Source organism: Nomascus leucogenys, chromosome 19 (assembly GCF_006542625.1).
Source record: "Nomascus leucogenys isolate Asia chromosome 19, Asia_NLE_v1, whole genome shotgun sequence".
Classification (NCBI taxonomy): Eukaryota; Metazoa; Chordata; class Mammalia; order Primates; family Hylobatidae; genus Nomascus; species Nomascus leucogenys.
The window spans coordinates 2,873,096-2,892,088 of NC_044399.1; the positions used below are offsets into that span (position 1 = coordinate 2,873,096).

General features: G+C 45.1%; 1 protein-coding gene across 2 annotated transcripts in view; it reads right to left on the bottom strand.

The window, feature by feature from the left end:
* EIPR1 (EARP complex and GARP complex interacting protein 1) overlaps positions 1-18,993 on the bottom strand; it is a 174,698-nt gene that overhangs the window by 22,124 nt on the left and 133,581 nt on the right. For both annotated transcript variants that reach the window (XM_030799727.1, XM_030799728.1), the window contains one exon: positions 2,631-2,730. In XM_030799727.1, coding sequence (XP_030655587.1) covers positions 2,631-2,730 — 100 coding nt within the window. The remainder of the gene's footprint in view (positions 1-2,630; positions 2,731-18,993) is intronic.

Sequence of the window (18,993 nt, forward strand, 5' to 3'; positions counted from 1 at the left end):
TTTCTCCCCGGCTTCCTCCCTGAGACGGCGAGCACAGTAGGTGTGCAGAAGGCTCCACTCAGCTCTTCCCACACCAGGAGCTGAGCCCTCTGCCCAAGTGTCTACACTGGGAATGGAGCCCTCTGCCCAAGTGTCTACACCAGGAGCCGAGCCCTCTGCCTAAGTGTCTACACCAGGAGCGGAGCCCTCTGCCCAAGTGTCTACACCAGGAGCGGAGCCCTCTGCCCAAGTGTCTACACCAGGAACGGAGCCCTCTGCCCAAGTGTCTACACCAGGAGCCGAGCCCTCTGCCCAAGTGTCTACACCAGGAGCGAGCCCTCTGCCCAAGTGTCTACACCGGAGCGAGCCCTCTGCCCAAGTGTCTACACCGGGAGCCGAGCCCTCTGCCCAAGTGTCTACACCGGGAGCCGAGCCCTCTGCCCAAGTGTCTACACCGGGAGCCGAGCCCTCTGCCCAAGTGTCTACACCGGGAGCCGAGCCCTCTGCCCAAGTGTCTACACCGGGAGCCGAGCCCTCTGCCCAAGTGTCTACACCGGGAGCGGAGCCCTCTGCCCAAGTGTCTACACCGGGAGCGGAGCCCTCTGCCCAAGCGTCTACACCGGGAGCTGGGTCCTCTGCCCAAGCGTCTTGCCCAAAGCCTCGGGACCTGGGTCCTCTGCCCAAGCGTCTTGCCCAAAGCCTACAGTGAGCCTGGCATTTTAATAGGGAAGTATTTTCCTCCTTCTTCCTGGAAGTTTATAGTTATGTAGGAACGCCCTGCGAAAACGCAGGGAGGGAAGGGACAAGGAAGGCATCGCCTTCGACCATGACCAGGACTCTCTGCCAAATCTCCTGGAACGTGGGAGATTATGAACATACATCCCCAGCCTGCAGACGTGGTCCATAGGGGTCAATCTCAGGCATGAAATGTCATTCGTTTCCTGTTTTATCTTAAAAGTTTGTGTGAAATTTGCATTCTACTCCAAGATATGAAGATATGACTTATATTTAAAGTTTTTCATAAAAATAATTCTCTTCCTTAAACACCATTGATGCTGTGGGTGAACGCCCAACACTTAATTCCACGGTGAAGGCTGTGAGACTCCCTTTTGTCCATTCAGAGGTTTAAAGCTTTAACAGGAAACTTAATTTTTGTTTGTTTGTTTGTTTTGTTTTGTTTTTTTGAGACGGAGTCTTGCTCTGTCGCCCAGGCTGGAGTGCAGTGGCGCAATCTCGGCTCACTGCAAGCTCCGCCTCCCGGGTTCACGCCATTCTCCTGCCTCAGCCTCTCCGAGTAGCTGGGACTACAGGCGCCCACCACCACGCCCGGCTAATTTTTTTTTTTGTATTTTTAGTAGAGACGGGGTTTCACCGTGGTCTCGATCTCCTGACCTCGTGATCCGCCCGCCTCGGCCTCCCAAAGTGCTGGGATTACAAGCGTGAGCCACCGCGCCCGGCCGAAACTTAATATTTTTAAGTCTTACTTCTGTGCCACTTATTAATAATGATGCATCATTATTCATACCACCTCATCAGCCTAGAGGGGTGAGGAAAGGACTTATTAATATTCTAAGGCACCATGAGGGAGAAGAGCTAAAAAAATATGGTAGGAACAAATAAATATAAGATGAGGCCATCACTGGAGAAATCTATCCAATGGATGCTTCGCGATCCCTTTGACTGTGTGTAGGCAACGCAGCCCCCAAGGTATAAGTGACATTGTAAGCGACATCAGTTCAAAGTTCTTCCCTTTTTTCTTCTCTAAAGTGGTTACTTTGACATAAACAAATGCAGTGAAATTATGAATGCATGTAAAAAACACATTTTAAAGGAGAAAATTTTAAGAAATCAAATATGAAAAATATATATTAATATTTACTCTGTGAAAGACAAAGTATTCAAACGATGCACATTTAAAAGCAAAACTCAACCCAAAGAAAGTGCTAAAAGTTATTTTCATAACTCATGCCAATACATGAAAAGAGCTAGGCACCACTGTGAAATTAAAATGTTATAATTGCTCCTGCTTAAGACTATGATTTTACCCAAATACACTTTAAGAATCCATTCCTCAGAAGGACAGCACGCTTGAAACAGTAGAAAATACTCCTGGGCATCCCACTCCCTCCTTTGCTCAAAGTGCAGCAAAAGGCAGATGTTTTGCAAACCACTGGGTTCTGTGTCATATCTCACAAGCCCTGAGTGACATCTAAACTGCTTTCACCTGAAAGACCCCATCAGTCAGTTCTTTGATGGATGATTCAGTCTGTTCATTAACTAAGGTTTAAATTCTAAACTGTTGTGAATCACGAATTATATTCTGAATTTAGCCCAAAGGTCCCATTTATTAATTTTTTTATTTTTTTATTACACTTGGAGTACTAGGGTACACGTGCACAACATGCAGGTTTGTTACATATGTATCCATGTGCCATGTTGGTGTGCTGCACCCAGTAACTCGTCATTTACATTAGGTATATCTCCTAATGCTATCCCTCCCGCTCCCCTCACCCCACGACAGGCCCCAGTGTGTGATGTTCCCCTTCCTGTGTCCAAGTGATCTCATTGTTCGATTCCCACCTATGAGTGAGAACATGCGGTGTTTGGTTTAAAAATACAAAAACAAATGCTGTGTTGTTCCTTTTACTTACCACAGCCTGGCTTGAGCTTTCCTGTAAATCCCACAGCAGGATATGGTTATCGGCCAATGAAATGATTTTCTTCCCATCTCCCATTGGCTCCCACACGACACTAAGAGAAAGAGAAGTACCAAATGTTAACATAAACATTTGAGATACCCAGGCTGGTAGCTAAGAGCTGTGATACACATTCTTCATGACGCAGGAACTCTTTTCCGGCCTGTAGTCACTAGAGTATTTATTACATTGTCATCCGGAAATGCCTGACAACACTGTTGTTGTCTCACTGTTATGGACTGAATTGTGCCCCCCTCCCCAGATTCATGTGTGGAAGTCCTAGCCCCCAACCTGGTGTGATGCTGCAGATGCTGCTCAATGTACATGGGGGCTATGTCCCCACATCCATCGTAAGTTTAAAATACCGTGAGCTGAAAATGCAGTGGATGCACCAAGTCCACTCATCGTCAGAGCCAGCCTAACCTACCTTAAACACGCTCACAACACTCACATCAGCCTACAGCTGGGAAAATCATCTAACACAAGACCTACTTTATAAGAAAGTGCTGAATATCTCATGTAACGTATTGGATATCACACTGAAAGTGAAAGGTAGAATGGTTGTATGGGACTCGAAATGCAATTTCTACGAATGCATAGTGCTTCTATGCCATTGCAAAGTCGAGAGGCTATAAGTCAGGGATTGTCTGTACTTGAAATGGAGCCTTTGGGAGGTGATTAGGATTAGAGGAGGTCATGAGGCTGGGGCCCTCACAATGGGATTCATGCCCTTAAAAGAAGAGACCTGGAGGGCAGGCTTCCTCTGTCTCTCTCCATCACGTGAGGACACAGTGAAAAGGCAGCTGTCTACACATCAGTAAGAGAGCCCTCACCAGGAAATGAATCAGCCAGCACCTTGATCCTGGACTTCCCGCCCCAGGAACACATTTTCATGTTGATGCTGCCCGGAATGTGGCACTTTTTATGGCAGCCTAAGCTAAGACACTCACCAACGTGGGCTTCATCAGTAACTAAGGAACGGACACTGACCAGCAGTGGCCAACGAGACGTGAGGGAGGCCTGTGGGGGCTGGAGGGTGGAGAGTCTTAGGGAGGCAAAGAGGAGAAGGTGATTTGCACAGACAGGATGCCCACATCCTTTGTAGCGATCTCCTTAGGCACTCAAGGATAATGGCAAAGTACTGGACGAGATGGGAGGACAGAGCTTAGAGCAGGGCAGAGGAGCTGCCACCAGCCACACGAGGCTCAGGGGTGATGTGAGGCCATTTCCTAATGTTTGAGCCAACTGGAGCCACAGTTTCCCATCATCTGCAGCCAAAGCCATCCTAAATGATACAATGCATATTCAGTTACTCAACAAAGACCAAAATCCTCTCACCTCTGCGATAAAGCCATAAAGAGACCAAGAATTTTTCAACGTGGTCACAAATATGGATCTCTGTTTTCTCTGGTGAAATTCTTAAATGCTTATTTACAAAGAAGGGAATTTCATTCCATGTGCTTTAACTTGTGAGTAATTAAAGACATCAATAAGGTACTACACTATTTCTTTTTAAACAGAACACAATATGGATTGATTGGGGGCACCCTCAAGCATACGTCCCTTACACCATCATCTCAAGACTGTCCATGGAGCTATCATTACTTGTAATCACAACATTAACATCATTCAAAACCACAATCTCTTTCTCATTTATAGTTTAAGGAACACACAGAAAGCTCATAGTACTGTGATCAAAGGCACATCATGCCTATATTAGACCAAGAGTTTATTGTATCTTATCTAATCATAATCATAATAAACACGTAATATGTAGTAAACAAGATCAAAACTCTATAGCTAGCATGCTGAAAAACCTGCTCCAAATCCCGCTGCTCCTGTCCAGTTAAGACAGTGGCTGACCCTAATGCTGAAGATACTTTTTTGGAGCGAAACGATCACACTTCTCTCTGTAGCCCAGTTACTGCAAGTAAACACAGGTAGAGTTCGGACAGCTTGACAGTGAATTCCAAGGAACAAATGCAATGCGGGGAGGGAAGGCTGCAATGGGCAGCCCACAGATCTCGTGCTGGTGGAGTAATGCACTTACCCCGTGCGGGACATTTTCTGTATGACGGGCAGTAAATTTCCACGGATTCATAAGCTCCCCAGCAGATCTCACTTATAACTCATGTGTGCTTCCCACCAAAAAACAAGCAAGCAAAAGGCTGGAGCAAGGAGTATCCGTGTGGGCTATGCCAACAATGCAGTGACAGTGACTTCTCAGCATGGTACCAGCAAGACGCAGTCTACATCAGCACCAAGACACTTGGGGTTTTTAGTAGAAGCTCCAGAAAGGCAGAGATTCCCTTCCCAACTAACTCACACATCACAGGGTGAGAACTAGCCAATCTCATGTCAAAGACTACTAATTATGAATCAAAGCTACGAGCTTGTAAGTTATCCACACTTTCCCATAGACCAGTTTTAATAATGCGCAAATGCTAATCTTGGCTACCTCCTTTGGTGCCATAAATATTTGACTCCAGTGTCTCTAAACAGATGAAAGGTTTCTGAATCATATACCCCATCTATTAAAACTCTCCTATGTTCTCCACAAATGACCGGCAACCTTTGGGACACACAACACTTAATACCTGTTGATGAATTCTAAGTAAGAGTGAAGAATTCCAGGTAAGAGTGAAGATGTCATATTAACAAATGAGACTATTTTAAAAAAAAATTTAATTATAACCGTTAGTACATTTGGATTTGGAAAACAGTCAACAACTCTAGAATGAGGAAATGTTTTAGAGGCCTCTGAACAACTTTGAAGCTTCGAACACTGTGTTTCAAAGAGCAGCATCCTCAAGCCCTTCCTCAGAAGACAAGTGTGCCCTTTCAACTGCCCACAGTCCCAACCTGTGTCATCATCTGGTTTCTAAATCCACAAGAGAACAAAATTGTGGATGAGGAGAGAAAAGGGGTGGCTCTAAACAGAAATGTGGGTGATTCAGCAAGCTATAAAAGATGATTAATTCAGAGCAAAATAGATTGGGGGGAAGGAAGCAAAAATACAGGAATTAATAAGACCCCATAACCTAGGGCAGTTCGTTTTGGATGGAATTTGAAACACTAGCATGTACTCGCAAAGCCGTAAGAGCAACACTGTATTACAGTTTGTGTAAGGAATTGTTCTTAGTCACCGCCAAGAATCACTGGGGTTTACCTGCAGTAAGCTCTAGCTAAAAAGTAGTAAACATCAAAATATATTTTGAAAAGTTTTCATCTAAATGTTTTAAGTTTGATGTTTAACTTCAATAAACATAGGTGCTTAATAAAACTCGAGAAAGTAACCCCATACAATTGCAATTTGTCAATGAACAAATAAAAACATTAAAAAGAATAATCCTAAATATTTCACATAGCTAAGATTTTAATCCAAATTTTTTAAAAAATTGAGTTAAACTCATGTAAAAGCACTGTACAAAGAGGTGTACGTTTTATCCCACTGCAGATTAGTGGAGAAGCCAAAGCCGCCCTCTGTGAAGCAACATGCTCCACAGAGAGAGGCAGACACCAGTATCACGGGTCAAATCTGATGGCAGATGTTCAGAAACCACGTATCACAAAAAGGCTGCAACCAGCAAGACCCCGCACGGTACCAGTCTGAGATACCACTTTCTGGGCCCCACCCAAGAATCTTCAGAGGCCCCACTGGCTACCCTGATACACCCAACAGAGTGCAAGTGTCACTTCAGCTGAGAAACCCCCATGGCCACTCCCAGGCAGTAAGGGAGGTTTCACTCCCCAACCCCTCATAAGCAATACTAAATACACGTGAGTCAGGGGCACACCCAGCATGGTCGTGGTACACTCTAGAGTGTTCACAGTGAGCCAGGTGCACACCCAACACAGCCCTGGTACACTCTAGAGCATTCACAGTGAGTCAGGTGCACACCCAACACGACCCTGATACATTCTAGAGCTTTCACAGTGAGTCAGGTGCACAGCTGGTATGGCTCTGGTACACTCTAGAGCTTTCACAGTGAGTCAGGTGCACACCCAATATGACCCTGGTATACTCTAGAGCATTCACAGTGAGTCAGGTGCACACCCAATATGACCCTGGTATGCTCTAGAGCATTCACAATGACACAGGTGCACACCCAACACGACCCTGACACACTCTAGAGCATTCACAATGACACAGGTGCACACCTAACACGACCCTGATACACTCTAGAGCTTTCACAGTGAGTCAGGTGCACACCCAACACGACCCTGACACACTCTAGAGCTTTCACAGTGAGTCAGGTGCACACCCAACATGACCCTGATACACTCTAGAGCTTTCACAGTGAGTCAGGTGCACACTCAGCATAACCCTGGTATGCTCTAGAGCTTTCACAGTGAGTCAGGTGCACACCCAACACGACCCTGATACACTCTAGAGCTTTCACAGTGAGTCAGGTGCACACCTGGCATGGCTCTGGTATACTCTAGAGCATTCAAATTGAGTCCATGCACATGATGGCCCCAGTACATTCTTAGGGCAGGAGTCCCCATCCCCCAGACTGTGGACTGGTACCAATCTATATCCTGTTAGGAACTGGCCGCACAGCAGGAGGTGAGGAGTGGGCAAGTGACATTACAGCCTGAGCTCTGTCTCCTGTCAAATCAGGCATTAGATTCTCATAGGAGCAGGAACCCTGTTGTGAACTGTGCATGCGAGGGATCTAGGCTGCACACTCCTTATGAGAATCTAATGCCTGATGATCTGAGGTGGAAGTTTCATCCCAAAACCATCCACCCTGGTCCATGGAAAAACTGTCTTCCACGAAACTGGTCCCTGTTGCTGAATATGTTGGGGACCACTGCCATAGAGCATTTACAATGAGGCAGGTATGCACACACACAATGGCCATAGAACATTCTAGAGCATTTATAGAGTCAGGAACACACGCACAAAATGGCTGAGGTACATGCTAGAGCATTCACAATGAGTTAGGGACACATGCCCACAATGTCCATGGTACATTTTAGAGCATTTATAGAGTCAGGTGCACACACACACAATGACCATGCTACACTCTAGAGCATTCACAGTGAGTTGAGGACACATGCACACAATGGCCATGGTACATTTTAGAGCATTTATAGTCAGGTGCACATGCACACGATGACCGTGATACACTCTAGAGCATTCACAGTGAGTCAGGAACACACGCACACAATGGCCGAGGCACACTCTAGAACATTCATAGTGAGTTCGGAACACATGCACACAATGGCCGAGGCACACTCTAGAACATTCATAGTGAGTTCGGAACACACGCACACAGTGGCCGAGGCACACTCTAGAACATTCATAGTGAGTTCGGAACACACGCACACAGTGGCCGAGGCACACTCTAGAACATTCACAGTGAGTTCGGAACACACGCACACAGTGGCCGAGGCACACTCTAGAACATTCACAGTGAGTTCGGAACACACGCACACAGTGGCCGAGGCACACTCTAGAACATTCACAGTGAGTTCGGAACACACGCACACAGTGGCCGAGGCACACTCTAGAACATTCACAGTGAGTCTGGAACACACGCACACAGTGGCCGAGGCACACTCTAGAACATTCACAGTGAGTCTAGAACACACGCACACAGTGGCCGAGGCACACTCTAGAACATTCACAGTGAGTCTAGAACACACATACACAATGGCCGAGGCACACTCTAGAACATTCACAGTGACTCCGGAACACATGCACACAATGGCCGAGGTACACTCTAGAGCATTCACAGTGAGTCGGGAACACACGCACACAATGGCCGAGATACACTCTAGAGCATTCAGAGAGTCAGGAACACACGCACACAATGGCTGAGGTACACTCTAGAGCATTTATAGTGAGTCAGGTGCACATGTGCATGATGGCGCTAGTACACTCTAGAGCACTTAGAGAGTCAGGTGCACACACACACAATGACCATGCTACACTCTAGAGCATTCACAGTGAGTTGAGGACACATGCACACAATGGCCATGGTACATTTTAGAGCATTTATAGTCAGGTGCACATGCACACGATGACCGTGATACACTCTAGAGCATTCACAGTGAGTCAGGAACACACACACACAATGGCCGAGGTACACTCTAGAGCATTCACAGTGAGTCGGGAACAAACGCACACAATGGCCAAGGTACATTCTAGAGCATTCAGAAAGTCGGGAACACACGCACACAATGGCCGAGGTACATTCTAGAGCATTCACAGTGAGTCGGGAACACACGCACACAATGGCCAAGGTACATTCTAGAGCATTCACAGTGAGTCGGGAACACACGCACACAATGGCCGAGGTACACTCTAGAGCATTTATGGAGTCAGGTGCACATGCACACGATTGGCCATGGACAGCTCTGCGACAGATTTGGATGCATCCATTTCACCTCCTAGGGAGCTGATGGTCATAATCAGTGCTCCTGAAAACTTGTTTCCCAAATCCCCTCACGGTCTTTTTTTTTTTTTTTTTGCTTAGCAAGACATTTACATATGCATTTGAATGGGTACCAATTCTAAAGTGGTAGAGATTCAAAGCCGAATCAAACATTTGCCTCTACATGCACATCCAGCAGCAAGCATCCTGCACTTAAGAGGAGCATGTGCTCTAAAAGACGCTCTCCCTGCAGACATATCACCGCAACACCTTCTTCCCCTAGCTAGAAGAAAATGGGTCACCTTAGTCTAGTTTTGCTCCAGACATGGAATAAAAGAAGTAGGGGAGAGGAGGGTATTTCCTGCAGGAAATCGTGGTGCACTATTCCACTCATTTTCTCTGCATGCGACTGATTTTATATCTGCCTTGGTGTGGGCCAAGGGATATACTTCTCTATGAAAAAGCTCGTATTTCTCAGTCATAGTATCAGAGGAAACAATAAAATGAGTTTCAAGTGGCTGTATAAGTAACTTTTTAGATCTATGAAGAAAAAATATAATTCAAAAAGAAGCAAAAAAAGGCTTAAAGAGTACAGGAGGTAATATTGATTTGCTTTAGAAAATAACCTGGCTTCGAGTTCTCACAGGTAAAGCTTTCAAGAAATGCTTCTTGGGTTCTGAAGATCACAGAGAACATTGTAAGGCTGTGATGAAGTCTGCAAAGAGCACAGGGAAATGAAGGAAGGTCACATGGCACTTGAGCCTCAGTACCGACTGTGTCTGTGGGAGGGAGGCCTGGGCGTGGAGGGCCCTGAAGAGTGACTGCCAGACAGACTGAAAACTTGTCACCTGGGTAGATGGGTGCACGATTACATAATTGATTCGCTTTCAGAGAGACCAGATCGAGACAGCATCTTGCTAGAAGTCTAGGAAACCAACTACACAAACAGAAGCTTCGTGTGTTTCTGGAAACACAGCCATGGGTGGTGGCTACATGTTTGCAGAGTAGTGACAGGCAGTTCCCTAACCAATCACAGTTTTGTGTGTCTGTTTCTTGTTAAGAGATAAATGTCAAGGCAAAGAGGGAAAGGGTCAAGAAAGACAATTCAGAAGAATCTGAGCCCAGGAGCCTCAGGGTCCTACAAACTGCCCAAGCCTGAGACTGGCAAGATGGATTATTCTTCACAGGACCAGGACTGAAGCTGGAAGGGCACATCGCTTACAATAAAACGCGTAGTTTGCAGATGACGACGAAGAGATGTAGTCTATTTCCTATCACTTGGCCCGCACATTCTCAGGCCTTGGTCGAAACACCACTTCCCCCCATGGAGTTGACTGATCCGCAAAGGTCGCTGGGACTTTCCCTGGTCCTTCCCGGTGGCAGCCTGCACACCCCCCACACATGCAACACATTGATCACCACTGGCACCTGGGTTCCTGGCCAGACTCTCGACTCTGTACGAGCAACGAGTTCACACCTCCCACTCATGGGAATATGCAAGCAGCCAGCACAGGCTGTGAAGGGCACCTAAGAGGCCCTTAGTAAACTGTGTGCTGATGAAGGAGGAGGGAATAATTCATCCCACCCCCTCTGAGTATGTGAGGCTGTTCTGTGCATTCTTAAATGCATAAAAAATAACTTAGAAAAAGTCTGTTTATCAAGTACAACTCAGTGAAGACTGGTTCACCCTAGAACTCCATGGAAAGGGTTTGCTACTCAGTATCCAAAGCGCCTCATTAAAAAAGAGGTTTTGCTTGTGAATCAATTTGCAAGGGGCTGCTGGGGCCAGGTCAAGGTGCAGCCCTGCAGGTGGCCCCCAGGGTGGACACCTGCCCTCTGTTCTCTCTATGCTCCTCCTCCCAAACCTGCCCACTCCCGTTCCGAGGGCTGGAACAGCATGGCGGCATGCCTTTGGACAAAGCCAGAACCAATTCGTCCAGTGGACTCCCCAGCTCCGACCACATGTCCCATGTGACCCCTAAACTCCCCATGTATCAAGCAGAAAGTGCTCCTCTGTGGCACCCGCCTCTTCCACCCACAAGAACCATCCCGGGAACAAACCCTTCGGAGTAGTTACACCTCTCTATCATTCTTAAACTCTAAATGCAAAAAAAGCTCACTGAATCGTACTTTTTAATGTCTGTCATGTTGCCTTTTCTTCAATCTAACCTAAGATCTGGCCATGGCTTTGTTATTTCATTCCGGGTTGTCTGGAGACATCGCCTGCCTGATTCCTGCCTTACCGGCTAAATTTGTCTCCCTGTAGTCTCTGCCTGGTCCCATCTCGGCCTGTATTTGCCATTTTCCATCATTAAACAAGAAAACCTACAGTGTCTTACTTTAAGGACTCACCATCCAGAGTCTTAAGCTCAAGTGCTACTTCCAACAGGAAGTCAGCTTCAACCACGCCATAACGGCAACCGGCACTTATGGAACTCCTACCATGCGCCCGGCTTTACCTGTAATACAGTCACATCCGCCTTACTTTACATATTAAGTTGCTCAACTAGAAAGATTCAGAATTGGGTGCTGCACGCCTGCCTGTCCAACCAGCCCTGATTGCCCAACAGGCTTCACCTCAAAGGACCAGAGGTGCCTGGCTGGACACTGTATCATGAGGCTCTAGGCTCTGCTGCGGGGCCCCATGATCAAGGCACACTGCCTGCCCCGCACGCGGCCAGGAAGAGGCAGCCCCGTGTGAAAGTTTTCCGCCATTCTAGCAGAGGCTGAGCTGCCCAGGGATAACTGCTCCAACAAGGCTTCTCTTCACCACACGCAGTCCTTCCACATCCCGGCATGGACATCTCCCTAATTCAAATGCAAGCTCCCTCAGTAACAGCACTGCACCTACCGACTTGAACGTCGGGCTCACCTGAATCCCTGCGGGCAATGCCACTGGCAATGCCACCACCTGCCAGAACCCCTGTTACATCTGAAGAGGAACTTGCCTACTCCAAAGGCTGCCTAAGGGTTCATGAGATAGCGTGAATGCCAGCACCGGAGCTCTTCCACTAGGGGCTGCAGCCTGTGACCGGCCAAGAAGCCACATCAGGGCACCAGGGCCAGCACAAGGCTGGAGTAAAGTACAGTGTGCCACCCGTTTTCAATGTGAGTACTCCCTTGTGAACAGTTTATTTCAGTTACGTGCACATCTATTTACACGCGTGGGGGAAATCATTATATAAAACTATCTGTAGGTGCAGTCAAAACAAATTTGGAAAATACTGCTTCAGATCATACTGTTGGTTTTTTCCCCCCTAGATTTATTGAAGTGTCCTTGACAAATGGAATTTGTGTATATTTAGGTAGTACACTGTGGTGTGTGTGTGTGTGTGTGTGTGTGTGTATGACAGGGTATGGCTTTGTCACCCAGGCTGGAGTGCAGTGGTGCAATCACAGCTCACTGCAACCTTGACCTCCTGGATCCAAGCAGTCCTCCCACCTAAGCCTCTCAAGTAACTGGGACCACAGGCACATGCCATCATGCTTTGTTAATTTTTAAATTTTTTGTAAAGACAAGATCTCCCTACATTGCCTAGGCTAGTCTCGAATTCTTGGGCTTAAGCAATGCTTCTGTCTCAGCTTCCCAAAGTGCTCGAATTAGAGGCATGAGCCACCACGCTTGGCCACAATGTGATGTTTTGATATGCACGTACATTGTGAAATGACTGCCACAATTATACTAAGTAACGTATCCATCACCTCATATAGTTAACCCCATTTTTTTGTCATGCAAACAGTTAAGATGCACTCTTAGCCAATTTCAAGTACACAATACATTATTATTAACTACAGTTCTCATGCTGTACATGATGTGTCCAGAACGTATTCATTTTATAAGCTGAACGTTCCTAACCTTTGACCGACACCTCCCAATTTCCAACCCCTCCCACCAGCCTCTGGTAACCACCATTGTACTCTTCCTTTCTAGAAGTTTGACTTTTTCAGATTCCACAGGTGAGATCGTGCAGTATTTCTCTGTCTCATTTTACTTAGCTTAACATTCTCCAGGTTCATCCATATTGTTTCAAATGGCAGGACTGCCTTCTTTGTAAAGACTGAACAATATTCCACAGTATATGTATCTACCACAATTTCTTTATCCCTTCCTCTGTCAAATGGACAATTGTGTATCTTCTACATCTTGGCTACTGTGAATAAAGCTGCCATGGACATGGAGGTGCAGGGATCTCTTTGAGCTAATGATTTCATTTCCTTTGGATACATACCCAGAAGTGGGATCACTGGGTTGTAGTTCTATTTCTAATTTTTGAGGAACCTCCAAACTGTTTTCCATTATGTTCTCTCCCACCTTGAATATATAAAAGTGTTTCCTTTTTCTCCACATTCTCCCCAAGACTTATCTTTTGTCTTTTTCATACTGGCCATCCTAACAAGTGCGATGTGATGTCTCATTGTGGTTTTGATTTCCAGTTTTCTGATGGTTAGTGACGTTGAGCACCTTTTCATACGCCTATTGGATATCTGTATGTCTTCTTTAGAAAAATGTCTATTCAGGTCCTTTGTTCATTTTTAAACTGGGTTATTTTGTTTGCTTGCTATTGAGTTGTATGAGTTCCTTATGTATTTTGGATATTAACCCCTTATCGGATGTATGGTTTCTTCCACTCTGTACACTGCTTTTCATTTTGCCGATGTTTCTTTTGCTGTGCAGAAACTTTTAAATCTGATGCACTCTCATTTGTTTATTTTTGCTTTTGCTGCCTGTGCTTTTGTGTCTTATCCAAAAGATCATTGCCAAGGCCAATATTGATAAAGTTTGGCTTGCTGTTCTCACCCAAATCTCATGTCAAATTGTAATTCCCAGTGTTGGAGGAGGGGCCTGGTGGGAGGTGATGGTATCATGGGGACAGGTTTCTCCCATGACAGTGAATAAGTCTCACAAGATCTGATGGTTTTATAAAGGGCAGTTCCCCTGCACATGCTCTCTTGCCTGCTGCCATGTAAGACATGCCTTTGCTCCTCCTTCACCTTCCGCCATGATTGTGAGGCCTCCCCAGCCATGTGGAACTGTAAGTCCATTGAACCTCTTTTTCTTTATAAATTATCCAGTCTCAGGTATGCTTTTATTAGCAGCATGAAAACAGACTAATACAGTAAATTGGTACTGCAGAGAGTGAGGCACTGCTGTAAAGACACCCAAAAATGTGGAAGTGACATTAGAACTGGGTAACAGGCAGAGGTTGGAACAGTTCAGAGGGCTCAGAAGAAGATAAGAAAATGCGGAAAAGTTTGGAACTCCTACCTAGAGACTTGGAGGGCTCACAAGACAAAAAGATGTAGGAAAGTTTGGAACTTCCTACAGACTTGTTGAATGTCTTTGACCAAAATGCTAACACTGATATGGACAATAAAGTCGAGGCTGAGGTGGTCCGATATGGAGATAAGGAACTTATTGGGAACTGGAGTAATGGTCACTTGCTATGCTTTAGCAAAGAAACTGGTGGCATTTTGCCCCCACCTGAGAGATCTGTGGAACTTTGAACTCGAGAGAGATGATTTAGGGTATCTGGCAGAAGAAATTTCTAAGTGGAAATGCATTCAAGAGGAAGCAGAGCATAACAGTTTGGAAAATTTGCAGCCTGACTATGTAATAGAAAAGAAAAAACCATTTTCTGGGGAGAAATTCAAGCCTGCTGCAGAAATTTGCATAAGTAACAAGAAGTCGAATGTTAATCACCAACACAATGGGGAAAATTTCTCCAGGGCATGTCAGAGACCTTCATGGAAGCTGCTCCCATCACAGGCCCAGAGGCCTAAGAGAAAAAAAATGGTTTCACAGGCCAGGCCTACAGCCCCCCTGCTCTGTGCAGCTTTGGGACATGGTGCCCTGCATCCCAGCTGCTTCTGCTCCATCTGTGGCTAAAAGGGGCCAAGGTATAGCTCAGGCCATTGCTTCAGAGGGTGTAAGCCCCAAGCCTTGGTGCTTCCACATGGTACTGAGCCTGTGGGTGAAAAGAAGTCAAGAACTGAGGTTTGGAAACCTCTGCCTAGATTTCAGAGGATGTATGAAAATGTCTGGATGTCCAGGCAGAAGTTTGCTGAAGGGGCAGAGCCCTTATGCAGAACCTCTGCTAGGGAGAGTGCCCCACTGGGGCACAGCCTAGTGAAGCTGTGAGAAGAGGGCCACCATCCTCCAGACCCAAGAATGGTAGATCCACCAACAGCTTGCACTGTGTGCCTGGAAAAGCTGCAGATACTCAATGCCAGCCCATGAAAGCAGCCAGTCGGGTGTACCCTGTGAAGCCACAGTGGCAGAGCTTTCCCAAGGAATCTGGGAGCCCACCTCTTGCATCAGCATGACCTGGACATGAGACATGGAGTCAAAGGAGATCATTTTGGAACTTTAAGGTTTAATGACTGCCCTATTGGACTTTCAACTTGCCTGGGGCCTGTCGCCCCTTTGTTTTGGCCAATTTCTCCCATTTGGAATGGGTGTATTTACCCAATGCCTGTACCGCTATTATATCTAGGAAGTAACTAAGTTGCTTTTGATTTTACAGATGCATAGGCAGAAGGGACTTGCCTTGTCTCAGATGAAACTTTGGACTTGGACTTTTGGGTTAATGCTGGAATAAGACTTTGGGGGACTGTTGCAAGGTCATGATTGTGTTTTGAAATGTGAGGACATGAGATCTGGGAGGGGGAAGGGGCAGAATGGTATGGTTTGGCTGTGTCCCCACCCAAATCTCATCCTGGATTATAATCCCCACAGCCCCCATATGTGAAGGGCAGGCCCAGGTGGAGATAATTGAATCATGGAGGCAATTTCTCCCATGCTGTTCTTGTGATAATGAGTGAGTCTCATGAGACCTAATGGTTTTATCAGCATCTGGCATTTCCCCTGCTTGCACTCACTCCATCCTGCCACTCTGTGAAGAAGGTGCCTGCTTCTTCTTTGCATTCCACCATGATTGTAAGTTTCCTGAGGCCTCCCCAGCAATGTGGAACTGTGAGTTAAGCCCTTTTCCTTTATAAATTACCCAGCCTCAGGTATGTCTTTATTAGCAGCATGAGAACAGACTAATATACCCTAGTCAAATGCTGAATTAATAAAGTCACATTTAGGGGAAAGTACATGACACAGAAATTATTTTTGATGAGAATTTCAGCTGGAGAATGAACAGAGCAGTTGACAAGGAATAACGAAATCTTGCAGTTGTTGTCCAGTCCAGCTTCCCAGAAGTGAGCATGAGCCACTGGTATAAAATATTTGTAAAATCAACCAGAAAAGATTTTCCTGGTGATCCACGCATTTTGTTAGAATAATGGAATGGTAAGAAAGTCACTCCTTGAAAACAGTAAGAGCACAAGCTTTTGCCTATCACAGCCAGGTTTACACTTAGAGTGCCTGCTGCTTTCGCACATCCTAACACAGTTTTTCTCTCTTTGACATCCTTAATTCCTGTATTATCAGCTGAAGTCGGTGTCTTTCCAGGGCAATAACACCAAAACAGTGATGTTTCATCAGTAATACAGACTCGTTCCGGCATGAGATTTTCAACAGCTTTGAGTTTAGCAAGTATGCCAATAAATTTCTTCACTGCTTCATGATTAGCAGATGTTTTATCACCACACATCTTTTAAAATTTAATGCTGTGTCTTTTCTTACATTTCTGCAACCAGGCTGTTGAATGTTCACAGTTCCCTTCAATTTTCAGTTCATCGTGATAGATCTTTGCTTGTTTCATAGGCAGTATTCCATTAAGTGGCAGGTGTTCACTGCAATGCTGATGAATCCACTCTTTCAATACACAATTAGGATCTTCATTTTTTGCTTTATGCAGTGTTTTTCTATTTTTCATTAACGTCTGTTCATTACTTTCAGCATAGAACTTCAACGGTTTATCCTTCTGTTTCTTCAGCTCATATATGGTGGTCATTCCAACATGGTACTCTTCTGTTTCACACTTACATCACTGTCCAGTGTCTCCAACAGCATGACTTTCTGTGCTATAGATAAATACAAATGCTTCCTTTTTTTCTTATCACTATTACTCGCAGGGGTATCTGCTGACCTTTTTGACATTTTCAACACTATCTTTACATCACATAAGAAGACAATTCTTCCCCATCCATGAACATTAAACATTTTTCCATTTGTTTGCATCTTCTTCAATTTTTTTTTATCAATGGTTTATAGTTCTCAGTGTACAGGTGTTTCACTGGCTTGGTAAAAGTTATTCCTAAAAATTTTTTTTTATTTGTAAATGGAACTGTTTTCCTAATTTCTTTCTTGGATAGCTCATTGTCAGTATACAGAAATGCAAAGAATAAGCAAAAAACATGGTGAGTAATGCACACAGGTCTTGGCCACGTGGAACACTGTAGGGAAGCTGCCATTGGCACATCCAGCCTGCACACATGACATTTTCTTACTCTTTGTGGGTGTGTGGGGGGAAATCTGGACGTGTGCAGAAAAGATATGCTGCAGCTGAAGGGGGTGGGAGGATTCTTTTCCCATTGGGGATGCCGAATAAACTGTGTGTTGTGGGCCTGCATTTTGACTATAATCCACCACATGAGGTTAGGTGTAAAATTTTCCACTTGTGGCATCATATTCATGTTCAAAATGTTTCAGATTTTGGAGCATTTAGGATTTCAAATTTTCAGATCACAGATACACAACCTATACCATTTATTGAAGAGACTATCTTTTTCCCATTGTGTATTCTTGGTATCTTTCTTAAAGGTTAGTTGACCATATACGTGTGGGTTTATTTATGAACTTTCTATTCTGTTCCATTGGTCTATATGTCAATTTGTAATTTCATATTATCCTGTTTCTATTACAGTAGTCTTATGATATAAGAAATTAGGAAGTGTAATGTCTTGGGCTTTGTTCTTCTTTCTCAAAGTCGCTTTACTTATTCAAGGTATTTTGGGGTTCCATATGAATTTCAGGACTTTTTTTTTCTGTTTCTATGGATAAATGCCATCAGAATTTTGATGGGGATTGCATTGAATCTGTAGATCATTTTGAGTGGTATGGACATTTTAACAATATTAATTGTTAATATTGAAGCAATAAGTATCCTGGAGACAGACTTCTTGGCACACTTTAGGGTAAGTGCTTAGAGCTATAATTGCTGGGCCAAAACACAGACATGTTTCCCAAATTGTCTTCCTAGAAGGTGCATTTCCCCCCACATTCTCAGGGACACTGGATCCCAGCCGTAACTGATAGTGACCGTGCTGATCCCTTCCCCAAGCCGACCTCACGGGGTATGTCCTCACTGCTTTAATCTGCGTTTCCTAACAACTAGGAAGTTTGTCCACCCGTCAAATGTGTACCGGCTGCTTCTCACACTTCTGTGAATTGCTTCTTCATTCATCGCATCTATTTTGGAAGTCAAGCTAAGGAGCCTTCAAAGGAAAGTTTGTTGACTTGTTCTTTACCAAAGTTCCATGTGGGTAAAATGTCCAGTGAGCTGAGGCCTAAGTGGGTGAAGAATTACAGCAATAGAGAAGTCACTCACTTTTCCCTTAGAACTTAAAAAATCTCAAAGATAGGAGTCAAAGTTTTCAGCACCCTGAGCAGGTGTCAGGCTTTCTCTATAAGGGGCTCAATGACAAGTATTTTCAGTTTTGTGGGCCAGGTCAGGCTTCTGAGCTACTCAGCTCTGTCACTGTAACATAAAAGTGGCTACAGACAATATATAACCAAAGGGTAGCAGCCAGGATCCAACAGAACTTTATTTACATAAGCAGGCGGCAGGCTGGATTAGGCCCAGGGCCACAGAGTGAGGGGGTGGTATGGATCCATATTACTGCTAGAATTAAAAATGAAACAAAACAAAAAACTTGCAGGAATGAGGGCACATGTGTTTGGCATGTCTTGTATTTTGCTCTTTTTTTACCAATAAATTGTGGTTTGTGCCGCTCAGTGTCACTGGCTGAAAATATCTAAT